The following is a 21006-nucleotide window of genomic DNA, read 5'->3' as shown; positions in this document are numbered from 1 at the left end:
TTCGTTACATTCCACCACTGTCTATAAGGGTTGGTAGATGGATCTGACGACGACGAAGAGAAGCAGATGTATTGTTAGCACACAATTTGTGTTTTCTCCAGTGAACTGGAACTATAATTTCGGCGGATTGTATAATTACAGAAACCTATAATAATCTTAATTATAGACATAATTCACTGGACCAGTAGTCTTGCTTGGCCAGACCTTCCTCCACAGCGCTGTGGAGGAGGGTCTGGCTAGGGGTGTCACGATACCAAAAATTCAGTAGTCGGTGCCAATACCAGTAAAATAACACGATTTTGGATGCCGATTTCGATACCATGGTAAAAAAAAAAAAAGGGATTTTCTAAGATTCCATGTACTTGAACTTGAAACATGAACTTCTTTTTTAAAATACTTGAAAAAATATCAAAATGTCATAACAAGACATAAAAAAACGTGCAATATAGCATAGAACAACATAATAAAGTGCAATTAATGCTCATAGTGGAACAACTCGTGTCCCCAGACACATTCCAGACATATTTTCAAAAGGTACTGTGCGAAACAAAACAGTAGATATAGCAGTGAAGCCATTCAGCTAACAAGATGAACATGTTTTTTTTTGGTTCTTTTGTTTTTTTCCACAGCATTGCACACCTTTTCTTGGCTAGTTCAAGGTTTTTAGAGAGGAAAACTAACATGTCAACATGGTCTTGGGTAAGTCGGAAATGTCTTGGACTGACAATGATTCCTGAGACAAAGACCCTTTCGGAAGCACAGCTTGAAGCCACAATGACGAGATACCTCCTTGCAAATTCTGCAAGATGAGGTATTGGGCCTCCATTCATTTTCCACCAGATGAGAGGATCTTCGTCTGCGCTCAGTTCTGGCATTTTGCTATATACCAGGAACTCACCATTTAACTTATCTTGTGTGGCGATCCCTGCTTGAGATGATGTGACATCACTGCCCTTCTCTCCTTGAATGGCTGAAAGCAGATGCTTTAAATCAGTCTTTGACTTTTTTGATGGCCTGCTTTGGCTCGAGGCCTCTGCTCCTGTTGCCATGGGGGTTTCAGATGTACCAGCTCCATCATCGGCATTCCAGACTTGCTCCAGGAGACTTTCCTTCACGTCATCCTCCAGAGCAACAAAAGTGTCGTTTAAATCTTGGATCTAGTTAGGTGGCAGTGTTTAGCAGAAGCTGCACCTCCCTATCCTCATAACGTTGGTTGATGTTTTCCTTACTACTCTCTTCATCTCTCCAATAAGTAGAGAGTCATCCTCCTCATCACTGAGACAAGAGAGCATCTTCCATATCAGCGGTAAGAGAGGAGAGAGTAGTGTGCTTCTCATCACTGAGTGCATCTGTAAAAGGACTCAGTGGCTCAAGGACTTCTTTTAGTGTTTCTAGGATTGTGAGGTCATTGTCTTTTGGCATCAGGTGCCATTTTTTTCTGTCCTCTGCCAGGACTGCACACATAAATAACAGTCTCCCTTGGTTAAATGATAAAATGTTTAAACTGATGAAAGAGCGTGATCTTGCGCTAAAAAAAAATTCATTAAAACAAAATTTCATCATGACAAGTTTCACTACATTATGCTAAGAAACAGGGTAGTGTAGGAAATTAGAAAAGCCAAGGCAAACATTTTTATTGCCGCTTTACATGAAGCCAGAGGAAATGTTAAAATGATCTGGAGCCAATTAAAGAAACTGACAGGGGAACATCACAGCAATAGAAAAATGCTTGAAATTAACCACAATGGAATTTTCCTAAGACAGCCAACAGAAATAGCAGAGGCTCTCAATCACTATTTTATTGACTCTGTAGCTGAAATATCAAATAGTTTCCTAGTAGATCAGGACAGAGTGGATCCAGCAACCACAGTAGAACCTGCCTTTACCATAAAAAGCATTACTGAGTCAGGAATCATGAGAATCATTAGGTCACTCAAACCTTCTAAGGCAAAAAGATGTGTTTGGGATGGATACGACTATGCTCAAAGACCTCGGCTCAGTTTTTGTTAATCCTATTATATTGATTATTAACCTCTCAATATCAACTGGACAGTTCCCAAATGCCTGGAAATCAGCTATTGTCACTCCAATTCTCAAATCGGGTGATTCAACTTCCTTAAGTAATTACAGGCCGATCAGTATTCTCCCGACAGCATCCAAAATTGCTGAGAAATGGGTAGCTGAGCAGATTGTTTTCCATCTAGAAAATAGTTCCACCCCTCTCCACCCAATGCAGTTTTGCTTTAGAGCCAAACACTCAACAGACATGGCTAATTGCCTTTAAATAAAAAATAAAAATAAAATCTCTGGATTTGGGTGGTGTGGTAGGTGAGTATTTCTGGATCTTAGGAAAGCTTTTGATACTGTTAATCATGAAGTTCTGCTTGCCAAGTTATCCACATTTAATTTTTGTGATGGTGCAATGACATGGGTAGAATCTTATTTAACCAATAGGTCGCAGTCAGTTTCCATTAATCATAGATCGAAGTCGATGCATTTACCTACTGGTGTCCCGCAAGGATCCATTCTTGGTCCGCTCTTGTTCAGCATATACATTAACGACCTTCCATCAGTTTGTCCTGACGTTGAAACCATAATGTACGCAGATTATACTGTTTTATTTGTACATGGCAGATCCAAAGCAGATAAGTTCACAAGATCCATGGCTAATGTTACAACATGGTTACAAGAGTGCTGCCTGCAACTAAATGTCTCTAAAACAGTTAGCATGTTCTTTTCTAAAACCAATAGATCCACAAGTGATCATCACATAATGGTTGAAGGTGCAAAATTACAGGTTGTGAAGGAATTTAAATATCTTGGGGTGCTAATTGACTCGAACCTCTCCTTTTAAGTTACATGTGAAAAAAATCTGTAAAACAATCAGGTTAAATGTTGCTAATTTTCATTCCATCAGAAATCACGTCTACAGAGGCTGCCAAAATGTTTTTACATTCTATGATTTTCACCCATCTGAATTATTGTTTGACAAGCAGGTCCCAGGCCAACAATAGCACACTGAAACCACTTGAATCACTATACGAACAAGCCATAAAAACTTTAGATAAAACTAAGCGTTTCCATCACTGCTTAATTTTGAAGAAGTACCAGCTTTTAAGCTGGGAAGATCTAATGAAATATGTAAATGTATGTCTGGTATATAAAGTCACTCACAACCTAGCTCCACCGCCACTTGTTGCCTCTATCAACAGAAGATCAGATACTGCTCGAGTCACAAGGGGATCCTCAAGAGGAGACTGTGTTATTCTGCTGCGGAAAAGTTCTTTTAGTCAGTCAGCCTGGTCCATTAGAGGGTCAAGAGAGTGGAACTCAATCCCAAACCACATCAGACAGTTAAACACATATACGTCTTTTACTAAGCAGCTAAAACACTGGATGGTCAATACATATACATGTCAGCACTAACACTATTTATTATTCTGTTAGTTTGAGTCAACATATATGCATTTTACTTATTGTTTCCCCCTAGTTTAATACTGCTTTTATTGTTCTTAATGGCTGTGTCTGTTCTAATTTATAGTTTTTTCACTTTATACCGTGTTGTATTGCCTTATTGTATATTTTTCTGTTTTTCTGTTGTGTCTTGTTTTATGCTAAGTTATGTGGTGTACTTTGTCTTGTTGTTTTCTGTCTCTGTGACGCTAGAGACAGATGCTAAGTTTTGTTTTGCTTATGTTTTTTTCTTTTTTTGTATTTTAAAAAGCCTTTTTTAACATCGAAGGCAGGGGACTACAGATGAAAAATAGCCTTTTGGCTAATTCTGGAATTTTTAACCCATGGAAAATCATGTGTTTTATTAATTTGCTCCGTCCCCTTCCATAAATAAACTAAACTCAAACTCAGAGCTTGCTGCTGCTCCAAAAATCTCTCCACCATATCATATAAGGAATTCCAACGGGTGGGTGCATCGTGTATTAAATTGTGTTCTGGGAGTCCAAGGTGTTTTTGTTTTGTTTTGAGTTGTCACAACAGCTTTGATGACCTGGTGAAGGTAGATATGGTTCTGCGCGGCCTTGACAGCGCTGCAGGTACCCTATAGATGTTGATGGCTTTGTTAACGGCCAGGTGCAAGTTGTGGCCGAAGCAAGGGATCCATATGTAGTCTTTATCTTTAAAGGCCTTTTGGTGGTTGGATGCATGGTCTGTTGTGATGACTGTTAGTTTTGCAATGTCCAACTTCCACTCCTCAGTAACTACTTCATCAAATGCCTCCCTCAATGGAATGGAATTGAAATTAAAATAGCCCCACATCATCACATACCCTTCACCATACCTAGAGATTGGCATGGTTTTATTTCAGTTAACCTAATAGCTGGTTTGATTTGCATTGAGAGATGATTTTATGGAAAGTACCCCATGCCAATCTCTAGGTATGGTGAACGGTATGTGATGATGTGGGGCTATTTTAATTCCAAAGGCCAAGGGAACTTTATCAGGATGCATAGTATCCTGGATGCATGAAATAACTGGCCTTTAAAAATAAAAAGCTGCCTGCCTCTATGGGAATTTCACATAGGGGTGTACTTACTTATGCCCCCTGCATTTTAAGAAAGAACATTTATTTATTTACGATACATTATTCATTCACAAAGAAAATTGGTGTCCTTAAAGATTGGATTTTTCCTCATTTTTTTAATTAAGGCATTAAGATCAATTTCCTAAAGATGATTTTTTTTATTCCTCTCTTCAGTCAACTTTAGCATGGGTGTCCTAATTTGTTCACATGACTGTATGTATGTATGTATGTATGTATATGTATGTGTATATATATATATATATATATATATATATATATATAAACACACACCTAAATATTAATAGTAGATGCAGTCATTTTAAGTCAGACAGGTGGTGGCAGGTAGTTCATTTGAAAACATTAACATAAAAATCAGGGCTATCAAACGATAAAAAAAACCTAATTAATCGTGTATTTCGAAATTAATCTAGATTAATTACAATTAATTAATCAATTAAAAATTTCAGCTCCGTCACTCGCAAATCGTCTTTTACATCGAGTTGTATTGGCATCGTAAAAACGTTTTTGGGGGTAATCGTGTTTTGACAAACCCATTTCATATTCATTTGTAACTGTATTAAACTAGGATATTCAGGGAATTTTGCTAGTTTTGACATGATACTTGCAAGATACATGCTCTCTTCTCTCTCTCCCTTTCTAACCGAGGTATAGGCTAACATTAAAACTACAGCATAAGCTACGTACATAACATAAGCCATTGCAACAAATGTGCCCACCATCCCAAACATCATGTAACGTGTATTTCAGTATGACAGATAAAAAAAAAAAACGAAAACGTTCATTCTTTGGATGTTGTTAATGAATCAGAACTTGCCTTGAATTCTTTAAACAAATCCGTATGACGGTCTTTCAGGTGCTTTGCTAAAGTGGAAGTATTACCTCCCTTGGTCTGAAGCCCACGGTAGCATCGTTTGCATAATGGCTTCTGCGGATTAATCATAACGCCACGGTCATCTGCCTCATACGCAAAGTACTTCCATACATGACTCTTTGTGCCTTTTTTATCAACAAGTCGAGGTGGGGCGATCGCTGCAGCCGCAGTTGCCATCTTCCATATGTGTTTTTCGTCAGGTAGAGGCGAAGTCCCTCCCCTTCGGGTGGACCGGAAGTTTGACTTTGTCATGCCTTACTTCTGAATGAACTGGAACACTCTGAAGCGTATACTGCCCCCATCAGTTCCGGAAGAGGTGCAGCACCAATGCTGCTAACACTGGCATCATCGCTAACAGTGCCTACAGTGCTTCAAAAAATGCGCATCGTCGGTGTTTTGTCATTTTAGAACCGGAAGGTGTCTGTAGTATCGGTTCTAGTGACATCCCTATATTGGACCAGTATCTATATTAGATTAGGCTACGGTACATTCATGAAACAACAGGGAGAGGGCACCTCAATATTTTGCTGGGGGGAAACAACTGATGAATACACTTTGTTAGTCATGTTTACAGTGTGCATTGAATTTATCACTTAATTATCTTTAGTTTCTAGATTTCAGTGTATAATTTCTTCAATATCCTTATTTTCTATGTCTATATATGAGGAAGCAAAGCATTAAAATATGTAAAGAAGGAACCTGCCTCTGTTAAAATACAAACCAATACATTCAGAAAAAGCGTGGCAGAAGCGGAACAACTGAATGATAGTCTATAAATATAAATTTACAAACTACTGCTCTTAAATACATACCATTAAAGTAATCACTTGCTCACTTTGCCTAAAAAAGCGAGCAGTAGAAGCTAATATGTTACTTTGGAAATTTGTATTTTAGCCTATACGAGAGAGAGGGAAAAACAGAGAGAGAGATTTACAAATCATATTCAAGCATTGTAGATGAGTGGTTGTAATTGATCTACATGGTAAATTTCCTGCGTAACATGAACATGAATTATTGTTATTGCTCTTTTTTGAAGTATAATTAACGATTTCAATGAATTTTGATATGCGTTTCCCCAAACCTCTACACAGTAATTTAAATACGGTAACACCATTGAACAATACAAAATGTGATGTGATTTGTAGTCTAAAATGTGCTTTGCTTTAGCCAAGACTGAAATACTTCTAGACAGTTTTGTTTGGATATAGTTTATGTGAGATTTCCAGCAAATCTTGTCATCTATAATCACTCCAAGGAATTTCATTTTGTATACTCTTCCTATATTGACACCTTCCATCTGTAACTGAACTTGATTGATTGATTTACGATTTACGAGGATAAATAGTTTTGGTCCCAATACTGACCCCTGGGGGACACCACATGCAATGTCCAAACATTCAGATGTATAATCTCCTAACTTCACAAATTGTTGCCTGTCTTTTATATAACTGCTTAACCAATTCAACACTATCCCCCAATCCCGAGCCATTCCAATTTATTAATTAATATTTCATGATTAATTGTATCAAATGCTTTTTTCAAATCAATAAATACCCCAACTCCATATTTCTTTTTATCTGTGGAATTTGTGATTTCTTCAATGAGATCAGTTAAAGCTAGTGATGTTGACCTATTTTTCTTGAATCCATATTGACTATCAGTAAGTAATTTGTATTTATCTATGAATTTGTCCAATTTGTCATTGAAGAGTTTTTCTAAAAAATGTTAGAATTGAGGCAGTATAGAGACCGGCTTGTAATTTGTGAAGTGGTGTTTATCTCCAGTTTTGTACAAAGGTATAACTTTTGCAGTTTTCATTTTAGTTGGAAATTTACCAGTTTGGAATGACAAATTAAAAATATGAGTTAATGGTTTTGAGATCCCATCAGTTACATTTTTTACTATCTTGATATCTATTTCATTACAATCACTGGATGCTTTAGTTTTGCATTTTTTAACAATGTCTATTTCTTTTTCTTCTACTGCTTTAAGAAGCATTGGACATTGATTTCTTTCAGTAAGATCATTATATCTGTTATCGATTATCTGCAGAATAGGGATTTTTCCAGCTAAATCTGGTCCAAAATATTTATTAAAATTATTGACCACGTCGTCCAATGTTCTTTTCATTACAAGTGAAATACTGGGGATAATTAGACTGGCTCGTGCCCTTTCTTATAATACTATTTAGTATATTCCATATACCCTTCATATTATTTTTATTATTATCTAATAGTTTACTATAGTATTCTCTTACAAGTTCTCATAATCTTAATTAGCTTATTTTTATATTTCTTATATTTATGTTCTGCTTCTATAGTTCTGTGTTTAATAAATTCTCTATAAAGTGTATTCTTTTTTTTACAGGCATTTTGTAATCCTTTTGAAATCCACAGTCTATTACTATATTTTTATTTTCTGCAATATTTTTTTATCGGACAATTCTTATCATATAATAATTTAAATATTCTTAGGAATTCATCATATACTTTATCAATATATTTTTTCCTTATATATTATTTCCCAGTCTTGTGAAAGCAGATCATCTTTCAGTGCAACCATAGACTCTTCTGTTCTGACCCGGTCTGAATAGAGGTTTATTGTCCTTTTTAGATTTATAGTTACTGTTGTAAACTGTAAAAACTGGTAAGTGGTCACTGATGTAATTTATTAATAGTCCACTCACTGTATTGTTATCTATGTCATTTGAAAAAATATTATCAATTAATGTTGCACTGTGGGAAGTAATCCTGCTGGGTCTGGTAATTTTGGGAAAAAAGCCCCAGACTATACACTGTACTGATAAAGTCATATTGTGCTTATTTGGATTTACAAAACAATGTTAAAATCACCACAGATGACTAGAACTTTCTGATTTGTTTTTGTAAATTTTTCCTCCATCCAATCCTTGAATAAATCAATATTAGAACCTGGTGATCTATAGATGCAACTTACAATAACATTTTTCTTTTTTTTCCCTACAAACTTCTATTGTAACACATTCGAGTAAATCATCTACCACTGTTGACATTTTTTCCACCACCTTGTAATTGAATTTCTGGTCCACATACAAAGCCACACCACTCCCCATTCTTGTTTTCTCTGTTAATACAACACATTTCATATCCTTTAATTTCAAAATCTGAGCCCTTTTCACTGTTTATCCAAGTTTCTGATAGCAATTATATTGAAAGGCTGTTTGAACTGATTTAAATAATGTTTAATGTTGTGAAAGTTAGCATATAGACTTCTGCTGTTAAAGTGGATTATTGATAATTGTTTTTCGGTCTTAACTAAACTATTATTATTATCATTATTGTAATAAAAGCAATTGCTGTTGGTGTTGAGGAAAAAGTTGTTTACAGGATCAATATCATTTTCCAAGTTCTGTGAGTGATGTTCCGTGTATTGAAAGGTGTTCAGCTCTAGTTTGTCAAGATCAACAATCCTCTGTAGTTCATTATCTCTCGTACATGTAGGAGTTGTAAAAAATGTCATGATACGATTAGCGATTTAGCATACCTGGTTGTAGATTAAATATTTCTTGTCTATTTTGGTATACTGGACCGGGGATGGATGATCAGTTTGTCTTGTCGTAGATAAGCAATGTCCCCTCTTTCTCTCACTGCTCTCAACTCCGGCATCAGTTCCTTCCTTGATGTCACGTTATCGTACTTCCATAAGAAGCTGCAGCTCACTCTGTGTACAATGCATATTCTCCATTTTAGCATCAGTAAATCTCTGACTGACGTGGAGAGAAAACATCCAGACTCCCTGCTCATTATTGTTGGGGACTTTAACAGTGCAAACCTCAGCAAAATCTCAGTTTTAGTAAATGGTAGAATGTATCAGTCAGTCAGTAGTTATACAGCTTACACAAGTTGAAAGAGAACTGATGGCTTAATATTACAATAGTACTTATGGTGGTGCTGTGGCTTAGTTGGTTAAATTGCCTGTCTAGTAAACAGGAGATCAGAACAAACAGAACAGTTCTGGGGGAGGTTGATTTTGTTGTGACCTGAGAAAGTACAGCCGCTGCTGTGCTTTCTTCACAAGGGCTGTGGTGTTAGTTGCCCAGGTGATGTCTTGTGAAATTCCCCAGGAATTTGAAGTCCTTAACCCTCTCCGCAGTGTCCCCATTGATGTAAATCGGGGCAAGGTCAGTCCTCTTCCTGCGGAAGTCTACCACCACCTCTTTGGTCTTAGAGGTGTTGAGAGACAGGTTGTTGGTAGAGCACCAGGTGGAGAGTTTTTGGATTGCATCCCCGTAGGCAGACTCATCATTGTTGTGAATAAGTCCTACCACAGCGGTGTCATCAGCAAACTTGATAAAGATATTGCTGTCATGAGCTGGGGTGCAGTCATGAGTGTATAAGGTGTAGAGCAGGGGTATCAACACACAACCGCCGAACTGACTGGGGACGGTCCATTAGGAAGTTGTGGATCCATCTGCAGATGTTAGTGCTGATGCCCAGGCCGTGTAGTTGGACACCAGTCTTCCGGGGATGAAACAGTTGAATGCAGAGTTAAAGTCCACAAACGACAGTCTTGCATAGGTGCCAGGATGTTCAAGGTGGGTCAGCACACAGTGCAGGGCTGTGTTGATGGCATCCTCGGTTGACCTGTTTGCTTCATAGGCAAACTGGTGCTGGTCCAGTGTGGAGGGGAGGGAGGCTTTTATGTGATTTAGCAGCAGTCTTTCAAAGCACTTCATAACAGTGGAAGTGAGGGCCACTGGTCTATAGTCATTGAGGCTACTCACAGCTGATCGTTTCAGAATCGGCACAATGGTGGCAGATTTGAGGCACTTGGGGATGGAGCAGGTAGACGGAGAGAGGTTGAAGATGGAGGTGAATACCTCAGCCAGCTGGTCGACACAGTCCCTCAACACCCTCCCCGGGATCTGGTCAGGGCCGGCAGCTTTCCTGGGGTTCACGCCAAGAAATGCCATACGCGCCCTCGTTAAAGTGCCCCTTGATCTTCCTACTGTAGGGCGCTTTTGCTTCCTTGATGCCTCTCTTTAAGTTGGATCTGGCAGTGCTGTATAGTTCATTGTCTCCTGACCTGAAGGCTCTATCACAGTTTTTCAGGAGCAGCTTGACCTCCCTGTCCGTCCATGGTTTGTTGTTTTGATAGCATTTGACCTGTCTCTCAACAGTGACATTCTCAATGCAGGTCTTAATGTAGTGCAGAACAGTGCAAGCGTAGCCCTCAAGACTCTGCTGTGAGAATAGTGCCCAGTCAGTGCGGGCAAAACACAGTCTTGCAGTTGTGGAATCGCAGTAGCAGGCCACAGTTTTGTTAGTTTCACAGATTTCTTAATCACAGGTCTATACGCTGGTGTGAGAAAGAGGGTCAGATGGTCAAACTGCCCTAGATGGGGGTGAGCGGAGACCTTGTATGCCCCTCTGACATTACTGTAAACATGGTCCAGAGTTTTATCACCTCTGGTTGGACATGTTACATGCTGGTGACATTTGGGAAGGACAGTACGCAGGTTAGCATAATTAAAGCCCCCTGCCGCAATAAAGATCCCATCCGGGTGGGTGGACTGGAGTTTACTCACACTAGTTTGCAAAATGTCCACAGCTACACTAGCGTTAGCGCTGGGCGGATTGTAAATAACTGTGATGAAAACAACCGTGAAATCACGCGGCAAGTAGAAGGGTCGGCATCTCAGTGTGATAAACTCCAGATCTGGTGAGCAGTGTCTTTCAGTCACTGTGGCACCGGTGCTCCAGCTGATGTTAGAGTAGATGCAGAGCCCCCCTCCTTTTCTCTTTCTGGAGTTGCCGGTTGTGTCGGCCCGGTGTACTGTACGGCCAGCTATTATGATAGCTTCGTCCGGAATCCCAGAATGCAGCCACGTCTCTGTGATCACTACCAGCTATCTATCTATTCACAGAACTAATTGATAAACTTTTCTTTTCGAATTCAAACCACTGTATAAATCACACAGGTAGATCGGACATTACGTATAACAAAATACATTAGTTTGGTCACATTTAAATTACAGTTAATATTTTTTCAACGGAGCTTTACTAATCAATAACCTACCTCCTGTCATATCAGTTTCTCACTAAAATGGTTTAACAGCATTAACAAATGTGTTCAATCCATTTCCCTTCTCAAAAAACATTTTCAAATCAGAGTTTGAATTGTTTGAAGTTGTACTGTTCACATCCCTGTTCACTAGGTCATTGTATTACCGCAAGAAGTATCAGTCTGTAGGAGGCGCTGTAGCTTAGTGGTTAAAGCGCCTGTCTCGTAAACAGGAGATCCTGGGTTCAAATCCCAGCAGTGCCTTATAATCAGTTGATTGTCTTAACACAGTATTTGCCTCTTTATTTTCAACAAGGGCAACAACCTTAATACCTGATTTACCATATCCAAAAAGTTATATGTAACATTAGGCTATTACCAATTGAAGTTTAAAACCACAGTATGATCCATACAGAAAGTAAAATCTTATTATAAATCTCAACACTGTACGTGCAGCATGTATCTTCGTTAACTCCTGTTTAATCAAATTAGGCCAGTTCAAAGTTACATTTTGCTTTTTTTGTACCATAACGTTACATGTGTCCGTTTTGCACTCAAGCTCTCATCTGAACAGATTTCTGACATTCAAAAAACTCTCGACCAAGTTTAAAACCTTTAAAGCCAATAAAATGTCTGGTTTTATTCGGGCTAGAGTTTATAAAGTCTATCCATTTGAACTGTCTATTTTTTCTTTTAAATAGTTTTTACCACACTTCCTTACATTGTACAGGGTTTTATACACCTAATAGTCTTTATTTTTTAATCCTGATGTTTTTATAAAAATATCAATTATAGTAAATTGAAAAATGTATCAATCAGTCATCCATCCATCCATCCATCTTCATCCGCTTATCCGGGGTCGGGTTGCGGGGGTAGCAGCTCCAGCAGGGGACCCCAAACTTCCCTTTCCCGGGCCACATTAACCAGCTCCGACTGGGGGATCCCGAGGCGTTCCCAGGCCAGGTTAGAGATATAATCCCTCCACCTAGTCCTGGGTCTCCCCAGAGGCCTCCTCCCAGCTGGACGTGCCTGGAACACCTCCCTAGGGAGGCGCCCAGGGGGCATCCTTACCAGATGCCCGAACCACCTCAACTGGCTCCTTTCGACGCAAAGGAGCAGCGGCTCTACTCCGAGCTCCTCACGGATAACTGAGCTTCTCACCCTGTCTCTAAGGGAGACGCCAGCTACCCTCCTGAGGAAACCCATTTCGGCCGCTTGTACCCTGGATCTTGTTCTTTCGGTCATGACCCAGCCTTCATGACCATAGGTGAGGGTAGGAACGAAAACTGTCCGGTAGATTGAGAGCTTTGCCTTCTGGCTCAGCTCTCTTTTCATCACAACGGTGCGATAAATTGAATGTAATACCGCACCTGCTGTGCGATTCTCTGACCAATCTCCCGCTCCATTGTCCCCTCACTCACGAACAAGACCCCAAGGTACTTGAACTCCTTCACTTGGGGTAAGGACTCATTCCCTACCTGGAGAAGGCACTCCATCGGTTTCCTGCTGAGAACCATGGCCTCCGATTTAGAGGTGCTGATCCTCATCCCAGCCACTTCACACTCGGCTGCGAACCGATCCAGTGAGTGCTGAAGGTCACAGGCCGATGATGCCATCAGGACCACATCATCTGCAAAAAGCAGCGACGAGATCCCCAGCCCACCGAACTGCAACCCCTCTCCACCCCGACTACGCCTCAATATCCTGTCCATAAATACTACAAACAGGATTGGTGACAAAGCGCAGCCCTGGCGGAGGCCAACTCTCACCTGAAATGAGTCTGACTTACTGCCGAGAACCTGGACACAGCTCTCGCTTTGGTCGTACAGAGATTGGATGGCCCTGAGAAGGGACCCTGCACCTTGGAGTAGACTTTACCGGGGAGGCTGAGAAGTGTGATACCCCTGTAATTGGCACACACCCTCTGGTCCCCCTTTTTAAAAAGGGGAACCACCACCCCGGTCTGCCACTCCTTAGGCACCGTCCCAGACTTCCACGCAATGTTGAAGAGGCGTGTCAACCAAGACAACCCCTCCACACCCACAGCTTTAAGCATTTCTGGACGGATCTCATCAATTCCTGGGGCTTTGCCACTGTGGAGTTGTTTAACTACCTCAGCAACCTCCACCAGGGAAATTGATGCCAAGCCCCCCTCATCCTCCAGCTCTGCCTCTACCATAGAGGGCGTATTAGTCGGATTTAGGAGTTCCTCAAAGTGCTCCTTCCACCGCCCTATTACCACCTCAGTTGAGGTCAACAGCGTCCCATCCTTACTGTACACAGCTTGGATGGTTCCCCGCTTCCCCCTCCTGAGGTGGCGAACGGTTTTCTAGAAGTACCTTGGTGCCGACCGAAAGTCCTTCTCCATGTCTTCTCCGAACTTCTCCCACACACGCTGCTTTGCCTCTTTCACGGCAGAGGCTGCAGCCCTTCGGGCCCTTCGGTACCTTGCAACTGCCTCCGGAGTCGTCTGGGATAACATATCCCGGAAAGACTCCTTCTTCAGTCGGACGGCTTCCCTGACCACCGGTGTCCACCACGGTGTTCGTGGGTTACCGCCCCTTGAGGCACCTAAGACCCTAAGACCACAGCTCCTCACCGCAGCTTCAGCAATGGAAACTTTGAACATTGTCCACTCGGGTTCAATGCCCCCCAGCCTCCACAGGGATGCACGAAAAGCTCCGCCCGGAGGTGTGAGTTGAAAGTCTGTCGGACAGGGGCCTCCTCCAGACATTCCCAATTTACCCGCACTACCCGTTTGGGCTTACGACAGGCTCTGTCCAGAGTCTTCCCCCCACCCCCTGACCCAACTCACCACCAGATGGTCATCGGTTGACAGCTCCGCCCCTCTCTTCACCCGAGTGTCCAAAACATACGGCCTCAGATCAGATGAAACGATTATAAAATCGATCATTGACCTTTGGCCTAGGGTGCTCTGGTACCAAGTACACTTATGAGCATCCCTATGTTCGAACATGGTGTTCGTTATAGACAATCCATGACTAGCACAGAAGTCCAACAACAAACAACCACTCTGGTTTAGATCAGGGAGGCCGTTCCTCCCAATCACGCCTCTCCATGTGTCTCCATCATTACCCACGTGCGCGTTGAAGTCCCCCCAGCAGAACTATGGAGTCCCCGACTGGAGCCCCCATGCAGGACTCCACTCAAGGTCTCCAAGAAGGCCGAATACTCCGAACTCTTGTTCGGTGCATATGCACAAACAACAGTCAGAGTTTTCCCCCCCACAACCCGCAGGCGTAGGGAGGCGACCCTCTCGTCCACCGGGTTAAACTCCAACGTAGCGGCGCTCAGCCGGGGGCTTGTGAGGATCCCCACACCCGCCCGGCGCCTCACACCCTGGGCAACTCCGGAGAAGAAAAGAGTCCAACCCCTATCCAGGAGTATGGTTCCAGAACCAAGACTGTGCATAGAGGTAAGCCCCACCAGATCTAACCGGTAGCACTCCACCTCCCGCACAAGTTCCGGCTCCTTCCCCCACAGAGAGGTGACATTCCACGTCCCCAGAGCCAGCCTCTGCTGCCCGGGTCTGGTCCGTCGAGGCCCCTGACCTTCACTGCCACCCATGTGGCAGTGCACCCGACCCCAGCGGTTCCTCCCACAGGTGGTGGGCCCATTGGATGGAGAGATGTCCGCCACGTAGCTTTTTCGGGCTGTGCCCGGCCGGGCTCCGTGGCAAACCCGGCCACCAGACGCTCGCTGACGAGCCCTCCATCTGGGCCTGGCTCCAGACGGGGGCCCCGGGCTTCCTCCGGGCAGGGTCACTTCATCCCTTCCTCGATGTTTCATAGGATTTTTGAATCAATCAGTCAGTATACTGTATATTATACAGCTTATATAAGGTAAAAGAAATTAAGACTTATTCACCTAGTTTATTCATCAGCCATTTCTGTTCATTTGGCCTAATTATGCTGTTTTGATAAAAACTAGTAAATTGATTATTACCTCTCCTCCACTCTGTAAGGAAGAGCCTGGAAGAAGCTCATATCAGGCAGTCGGTCCGTTAAATGCCTTGGCTATTAAAGTTCAAGTTTATTTCACCTCAGACCTCAGTCAGCATCACATTACACCTTAAACTACACCCAACAGTGATGTGCCAACAGTCCTGGTGTACACCTGGGCCACGTTCAGCCCCGACAACAAACCGTGTGTTTAAACTGTAAGAGGTGCTGTAGCTTAGTGGTTAAAGCGCCTGTCTTGTAAACAGGAGATCCTGGGTTCAAATCCCAGCAGTGCCTGATTATCAGTTGATTACCTGCCACCTGTCACCAGCATTTACATACAGTGACCTGGTTTATTGACAATAAGACCAAAAGTTATATGTAACATTAGGATATTAATATGTAATAATGACAGCTAGTGTTTAAAATAGTTACCGCAGTACAAATTACAAACTCCGTGACTCGAAGTTCACAGAGGTTGCCGGGCTGAGACCGCAATTAATGTCTCACGTAGCCAGACATTAATTCACAGCACAGCGGAGTAGCTAACGTTCGATACCGGCTATATTGACAGTTATAGAAGCCCGTGCTTATGCGGAGCTATGTACCCAATTGACAGACACACTTTTACGCCTAAGAATTACAGTTGGAACCGCTAAAAACACAACAACCTCGCCGTCCTCTCCACCCGACTGAACACACTTTATTAGCTTAGAATTACGGCAACAATCGCTAAACATACTGCAAACTCACGGTCCTCTCTTCCCGATTTACAGCCCCCCTCTCTTGGCTTAAAATAACTCCCCGTTGTCGGCTACAGGCTACACGTTGTAAACAGCCGTGGCTTCTTCTAGGTACACTTGTATCACAGTTTTTGAAGGAACTCGGCCGGTAGGTTGTTCCAAACATCTTGGAGAACTAACCACAGATCTTCTGGGGATGTAGGCTTCCTCAAATCCTTCTGTCTCTTCATGTTATCCCAGACAGACTCGATGATGCTGAGATCAGGGCTCTGTGGGGGCCATGCCATCACTTCCAGGACTTCTTGTTCTTCTTTACACTGAAGATAGTTCTTAATGACCTTGGCTGTATGTTTGGGGTCTTTGTCCTGCTGCAGAATAAATTTGGGGCCAATCATACGCTCTCCAGCCCTTCGGCGAATAAACTGCCTTCTTCTACAGCCAAATATTTCAAATTTTGACTCATCAGTCCAGCAGCACCTGCTGCCATTTTTCTCCACCCCAGTTCCTATGTTTTCGTGCATACTTGAGTCGCTTGGCGAGGTATGGCTTCTGGCTGCAAAAATGGCAGCAGGTACTGGTTTCGAAGGGAAATAAGCTTGATGTGTTTTTCAGTTTCCTTAGCCGACCACTGCGTCTACGATCCTCAACGTTGCCCGTTTCTTTGTGCTTGATTTAAGCTTGAACAGCTCATCTTGAAACACCAGTCTGCTTTGAAATATTTGTGTGGGAGAGACCTTGCTAATGCAGTATAACTACCTTGTGTCTTGTTGCTGTGTTCAGTCTTGCCATAGTGTATGACCTGTGACATGAAACTGTCTTCCACAACCTCACCTTGTTAGCAAACACAGCTGTTTCTGTTTCAGTTAATGACTGTGTTTCAACCTACATGTGACATTGATGAGCATTAGCACCTATTTGGTATAATTGGTTGATCATACACCTGACTACAATCCTACATAATCCCTGCCTTTTTGCAAGTGTACTTGTAAGAATTGATGCTGGTTTGAAGGCAAAGGGTAGTAACACCAAATATTGATGTGATTTAGATTTTTTTTTGTTCGCTCACTTTGCATTTTGAAAGCATTCTTAGTTTACAGCATTTTTTCACACCTGCCTAAGACTTTTGCACAGTATCTGTCCTGGTAATTAAAGGCAGAAAATAAAAAAAATACTAATAACAAACTGTAAAAATACTCTGTTACAAGTAAAAGTCCTGTATCAAAAATGTTACTGAAGAAAAATTTAAGTTTAATCGGGAAAATGTACTTAAAGTATTAAAGTAAAAGTACTCAATGCAGAAAAATCCTCATATTTCAGAAACTGGAAACAATCCAAACTCTAACTTTGAAGTTCAATATTTAAGGATCATAGTTCAAAGAATAAGAATAAGGAAAAATCCAACCTTTAAGGACACCAATTTTCTTTGAAAAGGGAAGTTTGGGGCCCCCTGCTGGAGCTGCTGCCCCTGTGACCTGACCCCGATATGCGGATGATGATGGATGGATGGATTTATCAGATATCCAAGCAATAAGCTGGATAGATACGTCTAGATAAATTCTCCGTCTCAGAAAGCATAATAAATCCAAAGATGGATAAGTCCCTCTGAAGCCATCTATTTAGAATATTCACCTGTACTGTATATCATTTTCTATATTACAGTAGATGTTTCCCTTTTATTCTTATTCTTTGAACTATGATCCTTAAATAATGAACTTCAAAGTTAGATGTTTATTATACACAATAATCAGATGTACATCTTTCACATTTTTTCATATTTAAATGTCAACAAGACGCTTTAGAGAACAGGAATGACTGGATGGCACAGATTCCGGCATCTGTCAACGTACTAACCGGAATCTGTCATTCAAAGTCAAAAAGTACAATTCATTAGAAGTATAAAGTATGATAATACCTTAAAAGTACAGTACATGAGCAAATGTACTGAGTTACATTCAACCACTGATTTGATATCATCTTATTAAAGGACAGTGGGTAAAAACAACGCTTTATTTTATTCTGAAGGGCAGAGGAGTTGACGGAAGTTGTGTTTGTGTTTCCGAGTCCCGGAAGATGCTACGACATCCGTCCCATTGTTTGCATTTTACCTCGTGATGAGGACGGCGGAGTAAAACGCGCCAGTGTTTGGTGTCCTTCCAGAGAGAAACATCACAAACTGCTGCATGAGGTTTTAAAACCTGAAACGAAGCTACAAAGAGCAGGTCTGTTTTCTTTCTCTGACCGGAAACGCGTTTACTGCTGTGGTTGCGGGGAGTCCGCGCGCTAAGCTAACGTTAGCCGCAGCTAGCTCCTGCTAACGTGTGTTATTGGATATGTTGTGAGCTTCGTATTTTTCCTCAAACGCAGGTCGGGGAGAAGTCGAGGAGAGGCACTTCAACATGAACTCTGAGAGGAAACGGTCAGCTGGCCAACGGAGAGGTGGGTTACGTTTACAATGTTATAGCTATATTCTTCCTATATCAGTGTTTCCCACAGACTAGAAAGCAATTTGTGGCGGGGTGATACTTATTTTCGTAACCTGAAAATATTGTAAACAAATTAATAACCTCACAACACAACAAAAATGACACATTATTTATAATACGTTTATTTGATTCACAACTGCTACATATAGTGTTTTGACCTCGACAACCCAACTGCATTTTACCGCAAACTTGCGACTAGTTCACTTCCCCTAAAGCGGCCACAATCGCTTGTTTGCTAAGAGTCGGGTCGGGACTCAACATTGTATTCAGAATATAAAATATTGTTATAGTACTTTTTAGTGTGTGATTGTGTAAAGGTGTTCACGAGATAGATACAAACCTTTTAGTGAACTAGTGCATTTCGCCAGCCGTCTTCTCTCCTTTTATGGAGACAGACGCTGTGTGCACCGTGGCTCAATGGTGTTTTAAGCCTCCAATGTCGCCTTACAGGCAGTTAACCCTAAACATAACCATTGCCGCGCTGACTGGAAGGCGACGTTGTGGGCTAAAAACACCAAACACCGCACGGTGGGAGGAGGTGTGTGTGAGTGTGACAGAGAGACGGAGGAGGGCAGGAAAAGGAAATGCAGCTGAACGTGTTTTAAATAGCATAATAATAATAACAAAACGCAATGTGCTGTGGCCGGTGTTGATGGCGCGGCGCACCGCCACACATTAGTCTATGTGTGGGAAACACAGTATATTTTTTTTCTTACTTAACGTTAACGTTACCCTGTTTCGTGATATTCATTGTTGTATGAGCTGCAGTGTTTCCTTTAGAATTTGTTCGGAGAGGGTGGGGTGGGGGTGTTGGACGTCAGAGTACGGGCTTATCTGCTAATGTTAGCTACCGACCGTTACCTTGAAACCATCCAGAAAATAGACGGTACCGTAGGGTGATTTAACGTCACCGCTCATTTTACACACAGTTTAACAACAAATCAAAACGCTGAGTGAACATTACTAGCTGCATTTGTCATGTTGGTTTTGAGCGGTATGCATCCCCCCCACTAACCTGGAAAACAGTTTAAATCAGTAACGTTACTACAGCGTGCCGGAGGAATACACACAGTCTCCTGCAGCGGCGAGTCAGAGGGGCCGTCACAGCAGCGTGGCTAACGTTAGCTTCTTGTCTCATCTGGGATCTGATAAACAGTAAATTCATCAACGTCAGTGTCCACAATGCTATTTTCCAATAAACTGTAGATGTCATATTTCACGGGCGTGAGTGCGGATTTCATGTTGCGGCTTTCATCGCCGTTTATCACTTATTGAGTGAAGTAGTACTCGCCCTGTTTGTTGTCGTTTTGTTGAAACCCTGTTGTGCGTCTGCCCTATTTCTGATACCGTGGCGCTGGAAATTTTACCGTGGCGGACCGCCACTATGCTATCAACATAGAGGAAACACTGAGCTGGCTCGGGTTTATAATGTCAATAACTTTTATTGTTATCTAGTTTGAAAGTCATAACTAAAAAAGTACATTAATAAGTAATATCTGCTGTCAGTGCCTGCATTGGAGGACAGGAGGTGCTCCACTTTTGCCACAGCTGATAAATTAACCACAATCCATGGCGACTTTCTGCTATGCAGGGCAACGGTCTGTTATTCGTATCAACGGTCTGTTATCAAGAATGAGCAGACTGCAGAATGCCGTCGAATCGATGTCAATGTACTGTATTACAGCCTCATACAGGCTCTGCCTCCTCTCTTTTTTGTCAAAACACTGAAATGGCTAATCATATATATAAATAATATATAATGTGATTAAACATGGATGGAAAGGGGAGTACTGTATCTAAGCATCCAGTGTGGGAAAAATTGAGTGATCGAGCCAGCGACAGAGCTCAAAACACACAAGAACTATTTGTTTTGTCGAGGTCAATAGTTGCGTATATATTTAATCAGCAGTGTACCAGTCTACTAGTGCATTCAATGTAGCACTGGTAAACTTTATATTTGACAATAAGGCCTACTGTTTTCCGTCACATCGTTTGTAGATATCAGCAGACCCGACTGCAGTTGACTGGAGCTTTATTCCACGAAGGAGAAAAAGAAAAGAGACAAAGTGGCTGTGTATTGTTGTTTGGCAAAGAGTAGCTGTTGCACAAACTCCTGAGGCCTGTACTATGAATCAAGATCAACATGTCCTGGACTTTATTGCCGTTACCCGAATTCACCAAACCTAACAACCGCGGTCCCGCATAACCTGTGTAACGACGGTGGTTAGCAATCTGGCGACGTGCACGTCCACTTAAAAGAGGCGGTGTTTGCACCATATAACCAATCGAAAACATGGATAAGTCTACCGGAGCCGCATATTTTACATAAGATGAGCAAACAATAATC

General features: G+C 41.8%; 1 protein-coding gene and 2 non-coding genes across 3 annotated transcripts in view; all 3 read left to right on the top strand.

The window, feature by feature from the left end:
• The first annotated feature begins 11662 nt into the window (after positions 1-11662).
• On the top strand, positions 11663-11735 carry trnat-cgu (transfer RNA threonine (anticodon CGU)). Its single transcript has one exon. It is a non-coding gene; the product is annotated as a tRNA-Thr (tRNA).
• A 3922-nt stretch (positions 11736-15657) lies between these two features.
• On the top strand, positions 15658-15730 carry trnat-ugu (transfer RNA threonine (anticodon UGU)). The gene has a single exon. It is a non-coding gene; the product is annotated as a tRNA-Thr (tRNA).
• Positions 15731-18244: 2514 nt separating this feature from the next.
• Positions 18245-21006, top strand: part of LOC144512829 (uncharacterized) — a 14658-nt gene continuing 11896 nt past the window's right edge. The window contains exons 1-2 of the mRNA XM_078243777.1: positions 18245-18395; positions 18541-18612. Of these exons, the coding sequence (XP_078099903.1) occupies positions 18573-18612 (40 nt within the window). The 5' untranslated portion in view covers positions 18245-18395; positions 18541-18572. The remainder of the gene's footprint in view (positions 18396-18540; positions 18613-21006) is intronic.

Source organism: Sander vitreus, chromosome 24 (genome assembly GCF_031162955.1).
Source record: "Sander vitreus isolate 19-12246 chromosome 24, sanVit1, whole genome shotgun sequence".
Classification (NCBI taxonomy): Eukaryota; Metazoa; Chordata; class Actinopteri; order Perciformes; family Percidae; genus Sander; species Sander vitreus.
This window is presented reverse-complemented; position numbering and strand designations above follow the sequence as displayed.